Source organism: Ailuropoda melanoleuca, chromosome 5 (genome assembly GCF_002007445.2).
Source record: "Ailuropoda melanoleuca isolate Jingjing chromosome 5, ASM200744v2, whole genome shotgun sequence".
Classification (NCBI taxonomy): domain Eukaryota; kingdom Metazoa; phylum Chordata; class Mammalia; order Carnivora; family Ursidae; genus Ailuropoda; species Ailuropoda melanoleuca.
The window spans coordinates 28,792,458-28,811,013 of record NC_048222.1 but is presented as its reverse complement, the minus strand read 5'-3'; the positions used below and the strand labels follow the sequence as shown (position 1 = coordinate 28,811,013).

The 18,556-nt window shown below is 61.3% G+C and overlaps 1 protein-coding gene across 1 annotated transcript in view; it reads right to left on the bottom strand.

The window, feature by feature from the left end:
- Window positions 1-407: 407 nt before the first annotated feature.
- Window positions 408-18,556, bottom strand: part of ITPR3 (inositol 1,4,5-trisphosphate receptor type 3) — a 75,384-nt gene continuing 57,235 nt past the window's right edge. Inside the window, exons 31-58 of the mRNA XM_034660564.1 lie at window positions 17,097-17,348; window positions 16,722-16,847; window positions 16,453-16,578; window positions 15,126-15,246; window positions 14,384-14,574; window positions 13,646-13,794; window positions 13,372-13,480; window positions 13,178-13,268; window positions 12,914-13,083; window positions 11,383-11,557; window positions 11,025-11,209; window positions 10,649-10,849; window positions 10,408-10,518; window positions 9,864-9,959; window positions 9,638-9,739; window positions 9,459-9,545; window positions 8,796-8,906; window positions 8,505-8,697; window positions 8,131-8,256; window positions 7,512-7,684; window positions 6,651-6,815; window positions 5,797-5,989; window positions 5,223-5,327; window positions 5,018-5,145; window positions 4,051-4,216; window positions 3,289-3,449; window positions 1,962-2,123; window positions 408-1,273 (exon numbers count right to left, since the gene is read on the bottom strand). Of these exons, the coding sequence (XP_034516455.1) occupies window positions 1,205-1,273; window positions 1,962-2,123; window positions 3,289-3,449; window positions 4,051-4,216; window positions 5,018-5,145; window positions 5,223-5,327; window positions 5,797-5,989; window positions 6,651-6,815; window positions 7,512-7,684; window positions 8,131-8,256; window positions 8,505-8,697; window positions 8,796-8,906; window positions 9,459-9,545; window positions 9,638-9,739; window positions 9,864-9,959; window positions 10,408-10,518; window positions 10,649-10,849; window positions 11,025-11,209; window positions 11,383-11,557; window positions 12,914-13,083; window positions 13,178-13,268; window positions 13,372-13,480; window positions 13,646-13,794; window positions 14,384-14,574; window positions 15,126-15,246; window positions 16,453-16,578; window positions 16,722-16,847; window positions 17,097-17,348 (4,044 nt within the window). The 3' untranslated portion in view covers window positions 408-1,204. The remainder of the gene's footprint in view (window positions 1,274-1,961; window positions 2,124-3,288; window positions 3,450-4,050; window positions 4,217-5,017; window positions 5,146-5,222; window positions 5,328-5,796; window positions 5,990-6,650; window positions 6,816-7,511; window positions 7,685-8,130; window positions 8,257-8,504; window positions 8,698-8,795; window positions 8,907-9,458; window positions 9,546-9,637; window positions 9,740-9,863; window positions 9,960-10,407; window positions 10,519-10,648; window positions 10,850-11,024; window positions 11,210-11,382; window positions 11,558-12,913; window positions 13,084-13,177; window positions 13,269-13,371; window positions 13,481-13,645; window positions 13,795-14,383; window positions 14,575-15,125; window positions 15,247-16,452; window positions 16,579-16,721; window positions 16,848-17,096; window positions 17,349-18,556) is intronic.

Genomic DNA, 18,556 nt, shown 5'->3' with positions numbered 1-18,556 from the left:
GGGCCACACACAGGGTCACCTTATTATTTCATGGAACCTTAGCTCTTTCGTAAATGTTCACGTCCCCCACCTGAGCTTCTGTCAAGCACAGAGCCGAGAGAAGGGGTCGGGCAGGAGCTGACGGCACCCCTCGAGGGGAAGAAGTGAATGTGAGCTCTTGACCTCATCTGTACCTGGACTCCTCAGGATGTTTTAAAACACATACAATAAAATACAAACCAGTTCTATTGCAACACAGTTCCGTCCAGGCCTTGTTGCAAAACGGGGTGCACTCGGGGTGTCCACCAAGAGCCCGAGGTGAGGCCAGGCTGGTGGGCAAGGGCTCATAGTCTGTCGCCTGCCCATGTGCCACAGGAACCCCCACAGCCCCTGGGGAGCGTAGAAAACAGCATCCCTTTCTCAGGGACTAGAGTTCTATTAATTTATTTAAGGCAATTAACATTAGTTCTCAGGCCAAAAGATGTGTAAAATGTTACACCAAGAGATAAAACAAGCAGTCAAAAACCAGCCACTCAAACACACCCGGGCCCTGTCATCTGGGCCAGTGATGCTTCTCAGCAGTCCTACTAGGAAGAGGCAGGTCCCAGAAGCAAGGCTCTTCATCCTCGAGTCACAGTCTCCCTGGGGCCAAGCCAGAGGGATGGCCTGGATGATGAGGTCTCCATGCTGTCTACAGATCTGGGGCCTGGGGGGAGCCATGCAGCCGTGGCCAGGGCTGAGCATGGCACCCCTGAATAAGTTAAATAACAGAGCACTAAAATCACTAGCAACAACAGCATTACTGCACCTCCCCCGGGAGCAGGGGAGGCCGAAATGTAGTGCTTAGAATAAAGAGGCGACCCCACTCCTAACGACCCGCAAGGAGGAACACAGGAATGTCAGTTACTGCTTTAAGGGGCAAAGCGGTTGTCCTTCCAGACGACTTCTCTTCCTCTAAGGCATTAAGGTAAGCTGAGTCCCAGTGACTTTCTGAGTTGTCTCTAACGGCTCTAGGCAGGACTGTCAGCTCCGCGGCTCCCCACTCCATGCTGGCCAGAGCCTGGGACGGCTCAGGGGTATCCAGCAGAATGGGAGCTGGAGGCCGAGTGGCACCTGGCCTTGAGAGGCTGGCGGGCTGGCCGGGCCACCTGACCCAGGGGAAGGAGCAGCATTCCCACCCCAGCTGTCTGTGACGGCTGCCCCGTCGGGGCCTCGGTGGCTCTCCTCAGCGGCTCATGCAGGTCTGGACGTCCACAAAGCCCAGGCGTTGCCTGCGCTTCCGCTGCTCTGTCATCTAGGATTAAATGGGGGCCCACACGTCCGCTCAGGCAGCCCGGCACCCTCCCTCCATGGGCACTGGGGCGGGGCTGGTGCCCGGCCCCCTGCCCAGTGGGCCCAGCTGCTGTTCAGCGCTGGCAGCGGCCCAAGGCTCCCCCAGGGTGTATGAGGATGTCCGCCCCAAACCCTTGTCCTCAATTAGTGCATCACAAACCCTGATGTGGTGCAGCTGGGGAACCACCCCCCCAAAAGAGGGGCTGCCTAGCCTCGTTTAGCCACTGCCGGATAGAGAGGAAGATGCTCTGGGCAAGAAGGGATCTTGAGAAGTAGGATGCCTTGACCTCCTCCATCACTGGTGAATCCCTCAGAAAGCCTCCCTAGCAGGTGCTAGGGGTGAGGGGGGAAGGGAGGGGAAGGAACCCTCACACCTCTACCAAGGGTCCACTTGGCTGTCTTTCAGGGGGCTCACAGATAGGGGCTGCCAACCTCAGTCTAGCTTTCCAGGGTGGGGTGGTGGGGAGGGGGGGCGGGGAAGAGTGGCACCTTCCACCCCAGACCCAAGAAGGAAAGGAAGGAGCATGAAAGCCCCAGCACCCTCCCCTCCGCCCTCCACCGGAGGCTGGGCTGTGACCTCCCAGTAACGGTCTGAAGCTGCGCAGCATGGGACCCCCGAGGGTGGGTCCAGGATGGGCCTGGGTACACACCTGCTCCTTGAGCTCATTGAGCTGGGCAGTGAGGTGGGACACCAGCTTCATGGTGGAGTTGAGCTTGTCCTGAAGAATCCGGATCTCATTCTGCTCCCCTTCCCCCTCGTTGCTCACTAGGGACATGGCCCTCATCCGGGGGAACCAGTCCAGGTTCTTGTTCTGAAAAAGATCCCGGCAGGATGAGCGAGCTGGGCCGAGCCTAGGAAGGCCTCGTTTAGAAAAGCAGTAATGGAGGGGAGCCTGCTGTCACACCCTGGACAAATTACTCCCCAGGGATGTGTCACTGGAAAATCTGCACCGACTGGGGTCCTCCCCCGAGCCAGAGAGCTGGCGGTGAACCCTCGGCGGGGCGTTGAGAGGCCAGTGCACTGGGACAGGCTAACTTCCGTTAGCCGGCCTCAAGTCTCACTGATATCAGCACCATCTGTTTACTCTCCTAACACCCTGCGAGAGGTGGAGGAGGGGCTTGGCACCAGACCCTGAAGCTCCTTCCTTCCTTCCTTCCTTCCGCCCCACCCCACCACACACCCCACACCCCAGGAAGATGCGAGTCAGACACATGGCACGTTGAGGGAAGGGAGACTCTGCTGGCATCTGACGTGTCGGAGAGGCAAGGCCACATTTCCTGGGACACGGGAGGAGGGGGAGGGGGGCATGAGTTTTCTGACTCCTTGTCACAAGCTGTGAGTTCTCCGATCAACAGATAAACCTGTACTCAAAGATCAGTTCAAATTACAGACTTCGAAAACCAATAGAACCCCCCCCAAATAGGTATTTCCTTTTAGCCTGCGATTTGTCCATTGTGCAGTAAGTTGAAGATGTACTACATTTGATGGAACGGATGGGCTTCCTTTTCCCAAAACATTGCAAGACTTTTTTTTTTGTAATTCACTGCCTTCACTCCCTTCATCACTATGGAAATTGGACAGATTAACTCTGATTCCTCCTAAGTCTGATAGTTGCAAGTTTTTCCAGGCTCCCTCTCAGCCTGGACCATCCAAAGCTTTGGGAAGCTGCCCTTCCTCTTGCCGAGCTGGAAAAGGCTGCCTCAGAATGGTCCGCAGAGCAGCAGCCGGGGCAGCGCCGGCCCTGCTCCCCTGATTCCTCAGTATCAGGCACCCCAGGCCCCGGGGACACCATGCACGTCCTTTGGGGCTGATGGGTGTGCTGTGGGCTTTTTCCTGACAACAGAGCCCGTGCAGAAGAGCTCAGAGGCCCCTCCGCAGCACGGGCCGCTGGCGGGGCTCCAGGGAGGCCAGCCTTTCCACAAGTGTTCCCAGCGGTCCCACCCCGGCGGCCACGGCCGCTCCTCCCGGGTCCACACCTTGATCATCTGGGCCACGTAGCTCTCGGGGCCTGTGTAGTCCGTCTTGTTTTTCACGCGGACCAGCACGATGAAGTACAGGTAGTTCCACATGTTGTGTTCGAACTTGATGTGCTCCTCAAATGACACGGTCTTGTTATCAAACTTGTCTCTCTCCAGACCTGAGGATGCCGAGGGTAAGGACGAAACTGTCGGCCTCCCAGAGCCACCTGGGGCCACCTGGCCGAGCAGACCCCGCCTCTTGGTGCGGTGGGGGCATTGGTTCTCAGGCTGACGGGGCTGGTGAACACGTGTGACAGCCCACCCCGGCCTACTTAGGTCATTTCTATTTAAGGCACCAGCCACTTGGCCGCGGGGCCCCCGCCCTGCCACGGCTGCGGCCCTCCACGGCGGCTAAGGACCGTGGCAGCCAGCCCTCCGAGCCAGGCGAAGCAGGAACAGTTGAGAAGGGGTTTGTGTCGCAGGGGAGGCCTGCTCCTTAGGCTGTGACGAAGGGGCTAGCACCTCCTACCAGCAGTCCGAAGAACTCTGGACAGAGACCAGAGAGCTTCGGTTTCCTCCGTGAACTGAGGTTTGGAGGAATGGTTTCTGAGGCTCTTTCCCACTCCCTTCTCTCAGCCCAGGCAGGGTCCCATTCTCCCCAAGGGTAGGGTGAGCAGACGGCCATCGAGCTGCAGCCCCAGTGGCCCCGGGAACCGGGGAAAGGCCAGACAGGCTGCCCCAGCCCCGCCTCGGCCCGTGAGGGCAGGATCGGAGCCTCACCGCAGATGAAGCACGTGGTCTTGAGAATCTCCTCCTTCTTCTGCTTCTCGCTGCGCAGGTCAGCAAAGGTGTCGATGATCACGCCGAAGATGAGGTTCAGCACAATGATGATGACGACGAAGAAGAACAGGAGGTCGTAGACCACGCGGGCCGGGAAGAGAGACTCCTGCGGGGCGAGGCAGGGAGGCCGGGCTCAGGGAGGGGCCAGGGCGCTCAGAGAGGGGAACGAAGCGTCTGGCTCCCGGGGCCCCGAGGGCGGCAAAGCCGACCCAGCCTCACTCCGGGCAGCGAGCACTGCAACCGCAGGCCCTGACTGTGGATCAGGAAAGAGCGGACTCAGGATACCAGCTGGGCCTGAGCCCTGTGGAAGGAGTCTGGCGCAGGGCACTGAGGCTGCAGGTGGAGGCTTGTCTCTGCCCCTGACTTTTGGTGGGGGGCAGAGCCAGCTCTGAACTCCTCTGCCCCGCCCGGGGATGCCTGGCCTCACACATTCTAGAAACTCTGGCCAGGAAGCAGCTTCTCGCCCCCATGCGACTGAGGACAGACTGACTACTAGTAATGCCTGGCTGCCCGAGTCAAATCCTGAGGCCTCGTGGAGCCGACTCAGCTTCCCCACCCTGCCCGCCCCCACTGTGGGCTGGGGCCCTGCCTCACAGATGAAGCCAGTGTAGCCGGGGATCCGCCCGACGTCTGACTCACGCCTTCCCTAGCCTGGGCAAAGCATGGTTGCCAAGGTCTTTCCTTAGAGCGACTATGGCAAGCTGATGGGGATGTGTGAGCGGAGTCGGGTAGGGAAACTCAACAACCACCTAACTGCACTTTGACCTGTGCAAGAGCTGGGAAAGGGGATGCAAGGCGGGGGCCAAGCCGCTCTGCCAGGCCGTGAGCCAGCGGCAGGACCTCACAGTGGCTGACCTGGCCAGGGCTTGGGCCGTGTGGATTTGGGAGTGGGGCAGGGCATGCTCACATCTTTGGAGGGCTTGCGGAGAATGTCGCCCACGCCGCCACCGTTGCGCAGCCCGTGGTTCATGACAGTGACAATGCACATCAGCAGAGTGTCACAGGCCCGCTCCGTGCTCTCCAGCTCCGCGTTCCCTACACGTGGAGTGTGTGCTCATACCCAGGCTGAGCCCCCTGCCCCCGCGCCCCTCCCCCAGGCACACTGCCCTCACCTTCCAGGACCTCAGGCACCGAGACCCCTGACACACAGTTCAGCTTGTCCCCACTGCATGTGCCCACGAATGTGGCAGCTCCATGTGGCATGCCCAGGGGGCTGGCTAGAGAGGACATGGATGAGGTCACCAGGATAAGGACATAGCGGGCCTTATCATTCCCCAGGTTGTGTCCCCAGCATCACATCCTCCACGAAGCCTCCCGACTCTGCCAGGCTACAAGTGAAGGGTCTTCGTGCCCTCGGCCCCACTGGGCAGTGCACGAAGGGCAGGAAGGGGGTCTGCACCCCTGAGCCTGGCACACAGGCAGCCCCAGCAAATACCAAGTTTAACACGAATGCCAGGGTCCGCAAGCAAGAGGCTCTTTAGGAAGCCGAACCAGGGCTCTCCCACCCCCTCAGTCTGTGCCAGGGAAAAGGGAGGCAGGTTGGCATAGCTAGACCTCCCTGGAACCCAAGAGGAGAAACTGAGGCAGGGAGCCTGGTGGATAAGCACTCCCAGGGCCTGGTCCTGACACAGGTCATTTGTGCACCCCCTCAGTCCCCACACCCCCCAAGGAGAGGGGCCGCCAGACCTCCAGAGTGATTGCCGGGCAGCCGGTCGACCTCGAGGATGAAGTCATCCTTGAGGAAGAGGAAGCCAACGATGGAGAAAAGGTAGACGAGGATGAGGGCCAGCAGGGCGGTCAGCAGGATGGAGCGGCCATTGCGAGTCACGCTCTTGATGACGTTGAACAGCGTCTCCTCACGGTAGATGAGGTCAAAGAGCTGCAGGGCCGGGACAGGGCCATGAGGGACTGCAGGCGCCACTGGATCCCAGGGCTGCCCGGCTCCCGGTGGTTTCCCCCAGGCTCCTCCAGAAGGGTCTGTGTTTGGCAGGTGGAACCAGCCTAGTGGACCTGTCAGGGGAGGCTACTCAGAGGAACCTGGCGTTCTAAGGCCAAGGGAAGGGAGTGTTGCCCAGAAGAAGGCGTAAAGGGTGAATGGGCAGGCAAATCCCACACACGGGGGGAGAAAGATGGCCAACTCTTAAAGTGCGCTTGCTATCTGCCAGGATGCATTCTATGTGATTTTTGTGTGAGCTCATGTCGACCTCACAATTATTCTAGAAGGTAGGTGCTATTAATTATCCTCGTTTTACAGATACAGAAATGGAGGCACGGGGCAGTTAAGAAACTTGCCCCAAAGTATAAAGCTAGTAGTGTCCAAGCTGGGACGCAAACCCTGGTTCCAGATGGGGGTCAAGGGTGGCCGGCAGGGCCCTGAAGGCCAGGCGGGGTCAGGCAGAGGAGGACTCTGGAAATCCATCTCTCCCAGCCCCACAGCAAGAGGACGGGACAGAGAGCCTGGTGCTGGGAACCGCTAGCAGCTTGAGGAGAGTGCCGACCGCCCCCATGCCCCTGCCCGCCCCAGCCCCCAGCAGGCTCACCAGGATGCTGTAGAAAAGCTCATGGACGAAGAGGCCCAGGACACTGGTCAGGATGTAGCCCACGTGGTAGAGGAACTCCATGTCCATGACCATGGCCTTATAGCCCCGGATGAAGGTGCCGCGGTTACCCACAAAGCTCACCACAAAGACGATCTTGTTGGTCAGCTGGGGGCGAGTACAGGGCATGGGGATCAGTGTCCCACCACCCACCCCAGATCTCCACTCCCTGCTGCTGTGCTCGCCCAGTGCCCAGCTCAGAGGCTGGCGGCCCTTCTGTGGAGCGGATCTGAGCTGGTCCTGCTCAGCCCGGCAGGCTCGGCATTAATGAAAAGGCTTCCAGAAATGTATCCGGGCTCCTGGGATGGAATGGGGAGAAGCCCCTGGGGTCCCTGGCTCCAGGAAGAAAGTGAGATGCAGGTAAAGGAGAGCGGAGTTGGACAGACCAACCCTGGCCTTTACGGCGACTGGGTCAGTTAGGAAAAGGCGCCTGGCCCACCCCTCCCTGCTCCAGATACTTTTTATTTCCAGCTGTCAGGAATCGTCACAACATACAAATCTTTGCTGTCCGCAGTGCGAATAGTGCCTTTGGGCAGCGCCCCACTAACACCGTGTACACAGCAGCCCTGAAGCTGGGGCCCCCAAGTGACTTCTGGCTAGCTGGCTCTGAGTGCCGGCTGCCCCAGGTGGTCTAGGGAGGGGAGGAGGCACAGAACAGCCCTAACCGTGGGTCTTTAACAAGCTTGATCCCATCACAGGGACAAGCCGGATAGGGCAGAGCAGCGGCTGCTGGGAGCCGCCTGGCCGGCGTGAGGTCCTACGGCGCCACGAGCGGGGGTGGGGTGGGGTCCCGCCGGCACTCACGTTGAGGGCGCCCAGGATGCTGAGTGTGGGCCCGATGCCCAGGTAGTAGATGGAGCGCAGAATGAGCGCCACGATGAGGGGCCGGACGCTGTAGCGCTTGGTGAACAGGGCCGCGATGGAGAAGCAGATGAGGATCCAGAACAGCAGTGAGATGAGTGGGGAGCCCAGCACGCCTGAGGCCAGGGTGCAGGGGCGAGCGCCGCTCAGTTAAGCCCACCACGGCCCCAGCCCCGGCACACCCCAAGAAGCCACCTCCTCCTAGAAACCTTCCCTATAAAGGTCTTGGTCACCTGGTATTAGGGTCCCCCCCCCCACCATCACACCTGCCCGACTGGGCTTAAGGCAGGAGGCCCTATTCAGGTGCTGCTACCGTATCTGACCTCTGGCTCGCGTTTGTGTGTGACAGAGACGCAGTGAGGGGCATGTACTGTCTCCAGAGGTCAAGGACCCCATCTGTCCCACAGGACCACATCTGTGTCTCCCCAGGATAGGGTGCAGAGCCCAAAGAGCAGGGCCAGGGTGCTCTTCCCCACTCTGCCTCTGGTCCCCACAGAACCTGCTGGCCCCAAGGCTCTGCCCAGACCCAAGGAGGGGGAGCCTGCCAGGCTTGTGTCCCCACCTGTGGACGCGCCCTCCATGTAGGGGTAGAAGAAGGCAATGATGATGTTGATAAAGACCGCCAGGTTGAAGGAAATACTGCCCCACAGGGTCATGCGGCGGGAGAACCAGTAGATCAGTGGCATGCCTGGGGGAGGGGGGTGGCGGCGGGCCGGTGAGAGCGGGGTCTCTCCTTCATGTTGTCCACCCACCCGCACGGGCCCCCAGCGCCGGCACAAGCTCCAGGCCCCACTTCAGGAGGAAAACGTTGACTGGAACCCTCCCAGGGGTGGGGTGGGGTGCAGCCACCACCAGCAGGTAAGGGGGGTGCGCAGGGGGCACCACTGAGCAGCTCCAGTCCCAGCCTTGCCCACCCGCCCCCGTGGGGGTCCTCACTGCGGAGCTTGCGCTGCCATTCCATTTCGTTGTGCAGGAAGGAGGACTGGTCGAAGAAGTCGCTCACTTTGCTGCCCTGCTCGTCCTGCTCTGTGGTGGTGAAGAGCCGGTGCTTGGTCTCCTCCGTCAGGAACTGGCAGATGCCAGGCACCGGGAACACGATCTGCTCCATGCTGCGGTCCTGCCGCACGATCTGGGCGCACACAGACACGAGGTCACACCTGGGCCCTTGCCACCAAGGGCCAGGGGCCCGGCCCTCACTCCCAGGGCCCCCTCTGCCTCTGGCCCCACCTCTATCTGGGACGTGTGGTTCTCATAGTAGGCCAGGGGGTCCTCCTCCTCCTCCTGGGCGGGCGCTGAGGACTTGAGCATCTGGGATAGCTGCTTGTTGTTGAGGCTGAGCTGGGGGCAGAGGGGCCGCTGAGGTCAGGCCCTGCAATTCCCCACTGCTAGTCCTGCCACCCAGCCCTACCTGCCCGAGGGTTCCCCAACCGGACCAGAGCCAGCCCAGCCCAACTAGGATGCAGCCCCAAATTAAGAGGGGGTAGTGGGAGAGCCATGTCCGGACAATCCCAGAAGACAGTCACCACCCTCTGCTGTCCTGCTCTGGGCTTCCAGACCCGTCCCAGAGCTTCGCTCCCACTGGTACGGCTAGGTTTCAGCCGGAGCCACAGGTCTGGCTCTTCCCACCCTGAGCCCGGCCCTCCACCCCCCAATTCTAGCTCTTTACTCAGATTCAGGCCACGCCCCCCGGTCGCGCTCCGCCCAGAGCTCCTGGCCCCGCCCCTGGCCTCATCCTGATTCCTGCGGGCCCTCCGCTCTCCCCTCTGCCCTCTTCCCTGCCCTCAATCCCTAGCCTCACCTCCAGATACCAACCCACCAACCACTCTCTCCCCAGTCCCGCCCCTAAGTCTAAGCCCCTCCCCACATCCTGCCTGGTCCCCGGGCCCCCACCATGGAAGAGATGCCCTCGGCCTCCTCCTCTTGGATGCGCTTCACCGGCTTCAGCAGGTGCTGCAGCTGCTTGTTGTGCCTGGAGAGCTGCGGGAGAGGAGGAGAGAGGCACGGAGTCGTGGGGCGTGGTCACGGGGGGGGCAGGGCCGCCGGGGGCGGGGCCACGGGGGGGCTGGTACCTGCAGCGCCAGGATGTAGATATTGTGGCCCACTTCCCGTGGGCTCACCTCCGAGTTCTCACGCTCCTCCTCCTGCACGTAGGCCTTCTTGATGACGTCCACCTGGTGAGGCAGCGCCTGTTTGAACGCCGTCTTCCTGGGGCCGTAGGAATGCCCTAATCCCGGTCCTGTCCCCCCACACCCCACCCACTCACACCTTCCCACCGCACCCCTGGCCCAGCCTCACCAGCTCCTGGGGCCGCAGGCTGATGAGGATTCGCTCCGCGTTTTCACTGTCATGCCGGCTCTCCATCAGAGCCAAGAGCAGCTTGGAGGCATTGTCCTGCAGAGAGGTGGGGAGAGGGGGACAGGCCATAGTCTGAGAGCCCCCACCGTGCCCCCCAACAACCCCTTCCTCTGTCTAGTCCCCAGCAGCCTCTCTAGGCCCGGAAGATGTGCCACGGCCTCCCTGTTCCCCACTGTCCCCCAGGACTTGCTGAGAAGCGTCCTGCAAATCCAGCCCACCTCCCCCCACCGCCCCCGCTGCCTTCACCCGCACCCCGCGGCAGGAGCACACCATCCCCGAGAGCGACACACGCACAGCAGGCCCTCAGATAAACCCAGAACTCGTTAGCGCCTGGAGCGCACATGCAGCACGTTTGCTCACACACTCATCTGTGTGCGCGTGTTGAACCCATCAGCACACCCCAGTCCGCATACTCCACACACGTGCCACATGCATGTGTGCACGCCATCGCATGCACACTCACGTGGGCGGCCACGGGCCCCACCTTGAGCTGCAGCACCAGATCCATGCGGTACTTGCACAGGGGACTGATGTCGTTGAGGATCAGCGCAGTGATGATGTCTATGCCATTGGACTCGTGCGTCACGATGCAGCTCTGGCAGAGGCAGTGGGGGACACGGGGCCCGGGCCCCTCAGAACGCTGGCGGCTCTGGAGGCCTGAGTCTCTCCCCTGTCCAGCCTGCTCCCTGCACCCACGTGGCCACATGCCCTGTCGGACAGCTCACCTGGTTCTCGTGGCAGGGGCCCTGGCAGTACTCGGTAAGGGTCTCCAGGGTCTGGATGACAAGGCCCACGTTGTCCTCGTTGATGTAAAGGCCCAGCAGCCCCAGGCCGCCCGTGGTGCTGCCGCACATGATGTCCAGGAACTGGAGCGTCTCGCACACCAGGTTGTAGTTGGTCTTGTTGTTCTGGGAGCGCAGGAAGTTCTGCAGGGCATGGGACGGTGGGCGTGGCACAGCTCTCGCAGGGAGGGAGAGGCCTGCCCGGGGGAGCCCGCCCTGTGCCGGCGGCAGAGCAGCGGGCAGAGCAGGGGCCCACGGGCAGACGGCGGGGTGGGGGTCCCCGCGCTGGCCGGGCGGCGGGGGAGGGGCAGGCACGCACCTGCAGGTCCCGGTTGTGATTCTCACACAGCAGCTGCAGGAAGCGCAGGATGGGCTGCATGATGAGCACGGACGTGCCCATCTCGTTGCTCTGTCCGCGCTCACCCACCTCGTGGCCCCGGCGCAGGCTGGGGCCCAGCGAATAGCGGGATGGGGAGCCCGGCATCGAGAAGGAAGCTACGCGGCCTGCGGGGGAGGCCTGGTGAGGCTGGGGCTGCCGGAAGGGACCGGACCCTCACTCTCACCCTGTGTTCCGCCCTCGGGCCCCCTGCCTGCGCATCTTGCCCTGCGACCACCCTCACCCTGCGCCCTCCGACCCGGGGCCAGCACCCCCATCCTGTACCACCGTGACCTCTGACCTTTGGTGGTGGGGTCTATCGGCTCCCGGTCCTCACGCGGCTGGCTGCCCAGGTCGTTCATGTTGACGGCCACCGTGGACTTGGTCTCCTGCTGGGCCCGCTTCATGCGGTCGTGTAACACTTTGAAGAAGCGCTCTGACTTCTTGTCACTCGTCATCAGGTTGTAGAAGGATTTCTGGGGGGGGACAGTGACATGGGGGACAGCCTCAGCACTGGGCCTGGTGCTAAGCAGCCCTTGGTGAGTCCCTGGAGAGCTCTCTCCCATGCTGCAGGGACAAGGCTGGGCTGCAGACGGGTCCCCAATGTGCCCAGGGACTGCAGCTGGGGCAGGGGCAGTCAGGACTGTCTGAGGCGGAGGGGAAGGGTCCGTAACTGCCGTCACTGCTATGCTGGGGGCCTGCACTAGCCCCCTCACACCATCTGCGTCTGCCCTTGGCTCTCCGTCTGCTCCCCACGCAGCAGCAGAGGTGTCCCTTGGAAGTCTAGCCTTGTCCCTCCTCTGCCTGACACCCTGCAGTGGCCCCATCTCACCCACAGGAGAAGCCCCACCTCACAGGGCCCATGAGGCCTCCTGATGGCCTGCCACCTCTCTTGGCACCCGCTCCCTGCTCTGCCTGGTATGGCCCACCCCCCTCGTCCACTTGCTCACCTCTGGGCCCTTGCTGCACTGGTCCCTCTGCAGGGGCCTTCTCCCCATCCCTGCCCCAGCGCCCCCAGGCCCCTCACCTCTATTAGCAATGTCCAGCACGTTCTCCAGACCACGTAGGGACTATAGTCATGGGCTGTTGTCCCCACTAGGATATAGGACCAATTCATAGGATATATGGATTTTGTCTTTTCTGTTCACAGCTGAGTCCTTAGTGCTAGGCACATGGAAGGCCCTAAGTGCAGACTTACTAAAACAATGCATGAGGGGCGCCTGGGTGGCACAGACGGTTAAGCGTCCAACTCTTGGTTTCAGCTCAGGTCAGATTCTCAGAGTTGTGAGATCGAGCCTTGCATCGGCCTCTACACCCAGCACGGAGTCTGCTTAAGACTCTCTCTCCTTCTCCCTTTGCCCCTCCCCACCTCTCTCTCTTTCTCTCTCAAATAAATAAATCTTTTAAAAAAGTGAAAACAATAAAGCATGAATGAATGAATGGGGATAAGGCACTCATAGGGGACTTTTCAGAGGAGGCAGTCCTTCGGTTGGCACCAAAGGCTGAGGGGGACATGGAAGAGGAGGGAAGGAAGCCTGAGCAGAGACCGAGAAGCAGGAACGATGGACGTGATGTGGGCAGCGTGGAGGGGAGACAGGCTCAGGCCTGGCTTGAGCAGGACGGGCTGCGCGGGCAGAAAGAGGCCGCGTGACACAGGGGCAGTTATGGGAGGTGGAGGCGCCCACGCGTCGCCAGACTCCTGCTGGCCACCAGCTCCTAGCCCCGTGGCCAAGCCCTGGCCCCACAGCAACGTGGTGCACCGGACCACCGCTGAGCAGGAAGCGCCACTCAGAGGGGAGCCCGGGCACGCCCAGCCGCTCCACACTCCACACCTGGATCTCGGTGTTGCCACCGTCCAGCAGGCGGATGGCCAGGCCAATGCTCTCCTGGAAGATCTTCTCATTCTTGGTGCTGGTGATCAGGTCACATACCAGCTTGGTGGCCCCCTCCTTGTCCAGCCGGCACTGGGTGGCCGCAATTGCTGACCAGTCTTGGTCCAGGCCTGGAGTGGGGGAACCCGTGTGAGGGGAGCTGGGGGGGCCGGGGAACAGAAGGGAGGGCCCCGGGCCCAGGAGTGGCGGGGCGGTGGTACTGACCGGTGCCCGCGGGGTCCGGCGGGTCCCCCCTCGAGCTGGACTTCCGGTTCTGGAGGTAGTTCTGTAGCAGCATCTTGCGCAGCTGACTGCCCTGGGGGAAGGGGCGACGCCCCACGGTGGCATCACCATCGGACCGCCGACAGGCGCGTGCCAGCCCCGGGCCCCTGGCCCTGCCGGCCCACGCGGGCACTCACCCGCTCCCCGTACTTGGTCTTCTTGACCAGCATCTGCTGCAGGGTCCGCAGCACCTTGACGCACAGCTTCTCCTCCGTCTCCATGAGGTCCTTGGTGTGCTGGATCAGCCTGGCCGGGAGAAAGGAGGGCACGCTGGGGGCGGCCTCTGCTGCCTCCTTCCAGCCACTCCCCCACCCTGCCCTCTGCCCTGTGGGCGGTCCGGTCCCACCCTGTGCTGGGGGGAGCACACCCCAGCACCCCCCCCACCGCGGCCCGGCCAGGCATGCCGCTCACTTGGACAGGAAGCCCCCACTCTCGCAGCGCTGGTAGGCCTCACTGCCCTCCAGGAAGAGCAGCTCGGGCCAGTGCAGGACGTCCACCAACACCGACAGCTCCGCCTGTACCAGGGGCCTCAGCCGCTCCTCCAGGGCCGTGATGATGTCCTGGGGTGGGCACAGCACAGTCACTACCGGGCCAGGTGAGGGCCGTCCAGGCCCAAGATGAGTGAGGCTGCATGGCCATTCCACCCACCCCAACACCAAATGGCCCCGCGGATTTCCCCGCGCCCGTCTGAGGGGCCCTGCACCCACAGAACCACCCTGAATGATGCAGGTGGTCTGTCTGCTCAGAGCCCCTGGCTGGGAGCCAGAGGCCCTGGCTTTTCTCCCAGCCCCTCCTCTAGCTGTGTGACCTGGGGCAAACACCTCCCCCTCCCTGGGCCTTGGTCTCTGCCATGTGGGGACAGTGAGGCCCCACACCCCCTCAGCAGTGCGTAGGAGAGTGTCGCCTTAACAGGAATGTGCTATCGGGACTGAGAGGTGTCCCGACGCGCCTCACGAGCGCCAACCCCACTAGCGGAGGCCTGGGTTGTCCTGGCTTCCCCCGGAACGATGCCCCTCAGCCCCCTGCGCAGGGCCTGGCCTTACAGGGCCTCTTTCCTGGGGAGTGTGGGCAGCGCGGGAAGGGATGCTTGCCCGGAACTGCACTTCCGAAGCAGCTCTCGTGGCCGATGCCAGGCAGCCCCGCACCCACCTGCAGCTTCTCGATGATGTTCTTGTAGTCCCACTGGTTGGCAGTGGGCGTGACCCGGGGGAAGGCCCGAGTGGTCGCCTTGTAGTTGGAGGCGTTGCGCTGGGCAGCGGCCACGCAGCTGGCGCCACTGCTGAGCAGCGAGCTGATGTGCGCGTCCAGGTCCATGGGCAGCAAGATGGCCCGGCCTTTGGCTGGGGGGAGAGACAAGGGGGTGCTGGAGGGCAGGTGGGGGGTGGGGGGGCTCGGCCAGCCAGGCTCCAGGCTGCTGTACTGGGGGACGGGGAGAACCAACCAAGATTCTGGGGTATGCACTGGCCCCCACTTGGACTGGGGTGCCCTCTTCCCCTTTTGGGGTAAAAAGAGGTAGTTCCTGCCTCTTTGATTCTACCCTAGCTCCACCCAGAGCCCTCCCCTCCTCTCTCCCACCTTCTCTCTCCCCTTCCCCAGTGCTCCCTTAACCATCTACAGGCCTCCCTTCTGCCTGAAACCATTTGCAACTACAAATGGGTGGGGATTGTCACCCAACATTCTCCTCCGGGGAACTGACTCAAAGCTGAAAGGAAAAAAGTTTCTCTCAATCGCTAAGATGCCAGTTAGACACGAAGAAGGACTTACTGAGAACTACCGGGGAGCAGATGATGGGCGAGCTTAGGAATAACATGTTTATTTTGAGGGCAGGCATCCCTCCAGTGAAGGGAGGGGAGGGGTGGTTGGAGCTAGCCAGTGCCCCTGGCACACTCACCCACCATGGCGAGGGTCCGGATGCAGGCCTCCACGGAGCCCTTGTGCTGCTGCTGCAGCCACGGACAATCAAGCAGCCGCGTGGTGGACTGAAGCAGCTGCACCACGATGGTCTGGTGTGTCTGCAAGAGGCAACCCACCTACTGCTACAGCCTGGCCCGCCCTCCACCCTGGGCGGCCCCAGGCCCAGTGACCAGGGCCCACTGAGAATGGGCATGGTGGAGGAATAGGCTTCCAATAGCTACCATGCAGCTTTGTCCCAATTGGCAAAAGGCACCCCCGTTCCTCTCAGCAGTGCACAACCTGCCCAACTGTACGTGGCAGCCCTGTGAGAACTCCCCAAGGTCCAGACCTGGGGCTTATAGTCCTATTGCTGACCCTTTCCTTCCTTTAAAATTTTTTTTTAAATAAATATTGTGAAAAGGTGATATATTCCCATGGTTCAAAACCCAAAGTATGCTACAAAAAGGCATACTTTAAGAAGTCTCACCCCAACCTTGACCCGATCAGCCCATTCTCCCACCTCTGCCCTGGGACTGATGAGAGGTGGAAAAAGCTGATACAATTACTTATAGTCCCAAAGAGATCCCAGGGCCCAAGCGCATGTGTGTCAAAATGAACCCACCCTTGCTGAGAGACCAGGACCCACCCCACCCTCAGTCCCCCTACCTATAAGTAACCCCTTTCTTGGGCTCTTGTGTCCATCCAGTGATTAATTGTATTATGATTTAGGTATTGTCGTAGGCTCCCTCCTCCAAGGAACCTGACTCTCTTGCCTTCAAGGGGCTCTGGGCTATGAAGTCTGGGAATCTGGGAATCGATTGAGGGGCCATGACTCTTCCAACGATTCAAGAGAAACTTCTGTTCCCTAGCTAGATCTTTTCTGCTGGTGCAGGTAAGACTTCAGAAGGCTATTTCAGTCCTAGGGGCACCCGATCGACAAGAAAACACCAAAGATCTCTGGGTGTCGGGCCCTCTGGATTACTGCTCGGACTCTGCTAACCATTGTGGTAGGCATGACCGTCTTGTCCAGTGAGTAAGTGCTGCCAGCCGTCCCCTGCCACCCTGGGATCCGTCACACCAAGTCAGTTTAGGAATTCCTGTTCTAGGGTACTATCCCCACGGTAATCCCTGACGCACAGAAGTTACAGGAGAATAAACGTTTGTTGTTTTAAACCGCTGACTTCAGGGGTAATTTGTTACACAGCACGTGTAACTAACACACTCGTCTATGTCCTTCTGCTACGTCTTTATGCACAAGCAGACATGAATATATATTCTCCTTCCCCCTGCCCTGCACAAGAGCTGTGCGTGCAGGAGAAGCTCACCTGCAGGGAGGTGCTGTTCTCAGAGAACGGAGAGCTGAAGAACGCGTTGATGGTGTCCAGCACGACGGTCAGCACGTACTTCTCCAGCGTGGGGTCAGCCAGGCGCTTCTCCCGCTTACTGCACACCTGGGGCAGGAGAGAGAGAGAGATGCCCTGGGGGCCCCTCCACGCCCACCCTCTGGAAGGCTGCCAGGCTCCCAACCACACCCCTGCCCAGCAGGACACCCCACAAGCCCACGCCGCCCCCCCACCCCCACCAGAGGACAGACCCGAGCCATGTCCAGGGTGAAGTTCTCGAAGAGCGTCCAGATGTGGTTGCTGGTGTAAATCTCCTTCATCTCCACCTCTGTGTCCACATAGCAGTGATTCACGAAGTTCACATAAGCCATTTTCACCTGCGCAACCGGCGGCAAGGTCAGGGGCGTGAGCGGGGCCGCTGGCCCAGGCTCTCTTTCTCTGCACTTCACCGATTCTCCCCTGACCTCCCCCTTGCTCCTCTGCCCACACCCCTCCCACCTGCCCCCACTTTCCTTACCTCCCCCTTCCTGCTAGGCCATGAAAGGCTGACGGCTGCCCCGGCCTGGCTCCACCAGTCCTTCTCCCCCGCACCCCCCTACCCCCCAGCTCTCCCAGGCACCCCAGACCTCAGTGATGCAGTCCTCATGTGTCACCACAGACACCACGTCCTCCAGGGGCAGCAGGGAGGTGCACTTGATCTCCGTATAGACGTTCTTGCCCTCGGCGCAGGCGGCCAGCAAGTCCACCAGGGAGATGTGGTACATGAGGGGGCTGTGTTCCTCCACGCCATCCCGGGCGGCCTTCATCATGTCCAGCAGGTGGGCCAGCGAGGCCTTGTCATTGTAGAACACCACCACATCGTCACCCGCATTGGTCAGCTGCGGGCAGGAGGGGTGCCCTGTCAGACCCCCTGGTCCAGCGGGCCCCGGCGTACCAGGGAGATTGGGACTCTGACCCCAGCCCTCACCCGACACTCAGGAAAACCCTCCCCTGCCTGGCACTCGCAGCCGTAGGCTGATGTCTCAGGCCACCTGCCATCAGGGCCAAACCCTGGACCCACAAAAAGTGCCCCCTCCTCCCCTAAGGAAAGAAATCCCACTCAGGCTTGTTTCAGAGGCGCCTCCCCCAGGAAGCCCTTTCTAATTCCACCCCTGCCTGGCTCACCCCCTCCCTGCCCTCTGCTCCCAGTGGGGAATTTAAAGCCTCCCAGAGCACACAGCTGCATCCTCGCGTGTCGGCAATTATGTAATAGTAATAACAGCAACTAATAATTCACACTGTACAGCACTTCTGGTGCAGGGTGCCTCATTTATCAGGTCCCTCGTCCCCCTTTACTGCTCCCCCCATCCTCCCGCCCCCACACCGCCCTGTAAGATGCTTCTGGGCAGAGACCACGTCTGTCCCAGACTTAGACTCGGCCCTTCCTCCTTTGTGCCTTCGGCTCACAGGTCTACCGGGCCTCTACAGTGTGCCAGACGCCGGGGCCCATGCAGAAGCACACAGGATGTGGTCCCCCACCTGGAGTTTGCACCCCACTGATGTCCCCCTGGTAACATGCTCCTCGGCCCACAGCAGGCGCGTAACCATTTTTAAATACATGACAATACAAGGAGAAACAGCGGAGCGAGCGTGAGTTCTTTCGGGCCTGTTACGGGAGCTCCCTAGACCCGCCTCTGCGGCCTGAGTCCTCCCTCCGGGGGCTAGCACCTTCACTGTCCCTCTCGTGACCCCGTCTGACTTGTCCAAACTCCGGGTCCTGCCGCCTGGGCACCCCCCTCCGCCCCCCGCCCCGTCCTCACCTCGGTCATGATCATGTCCTGGCACTTCTTGACGTACTTGCCCTCGGCCTTGATGACGGTGTGCAGGAAGTCCAGGTACTGCACGTGCCGCCCGTGGGTGGCCAGCAGGTGCACGAAGTGCTGCAGCACGGGCTCGCCGATCTCCGCGCACAGCTGGTAGTTGTTCAGGAAGATGTGCTGCATGGTCTCGGCCTCCAGGAGCTGGGGGCGGGCGGGCGGCCGGTCACCAAGGGGGGCCCGGGCCCGCGCCCCGCCGCCGCCCCCGCCCCGCGCCCTTACCCCCGGCG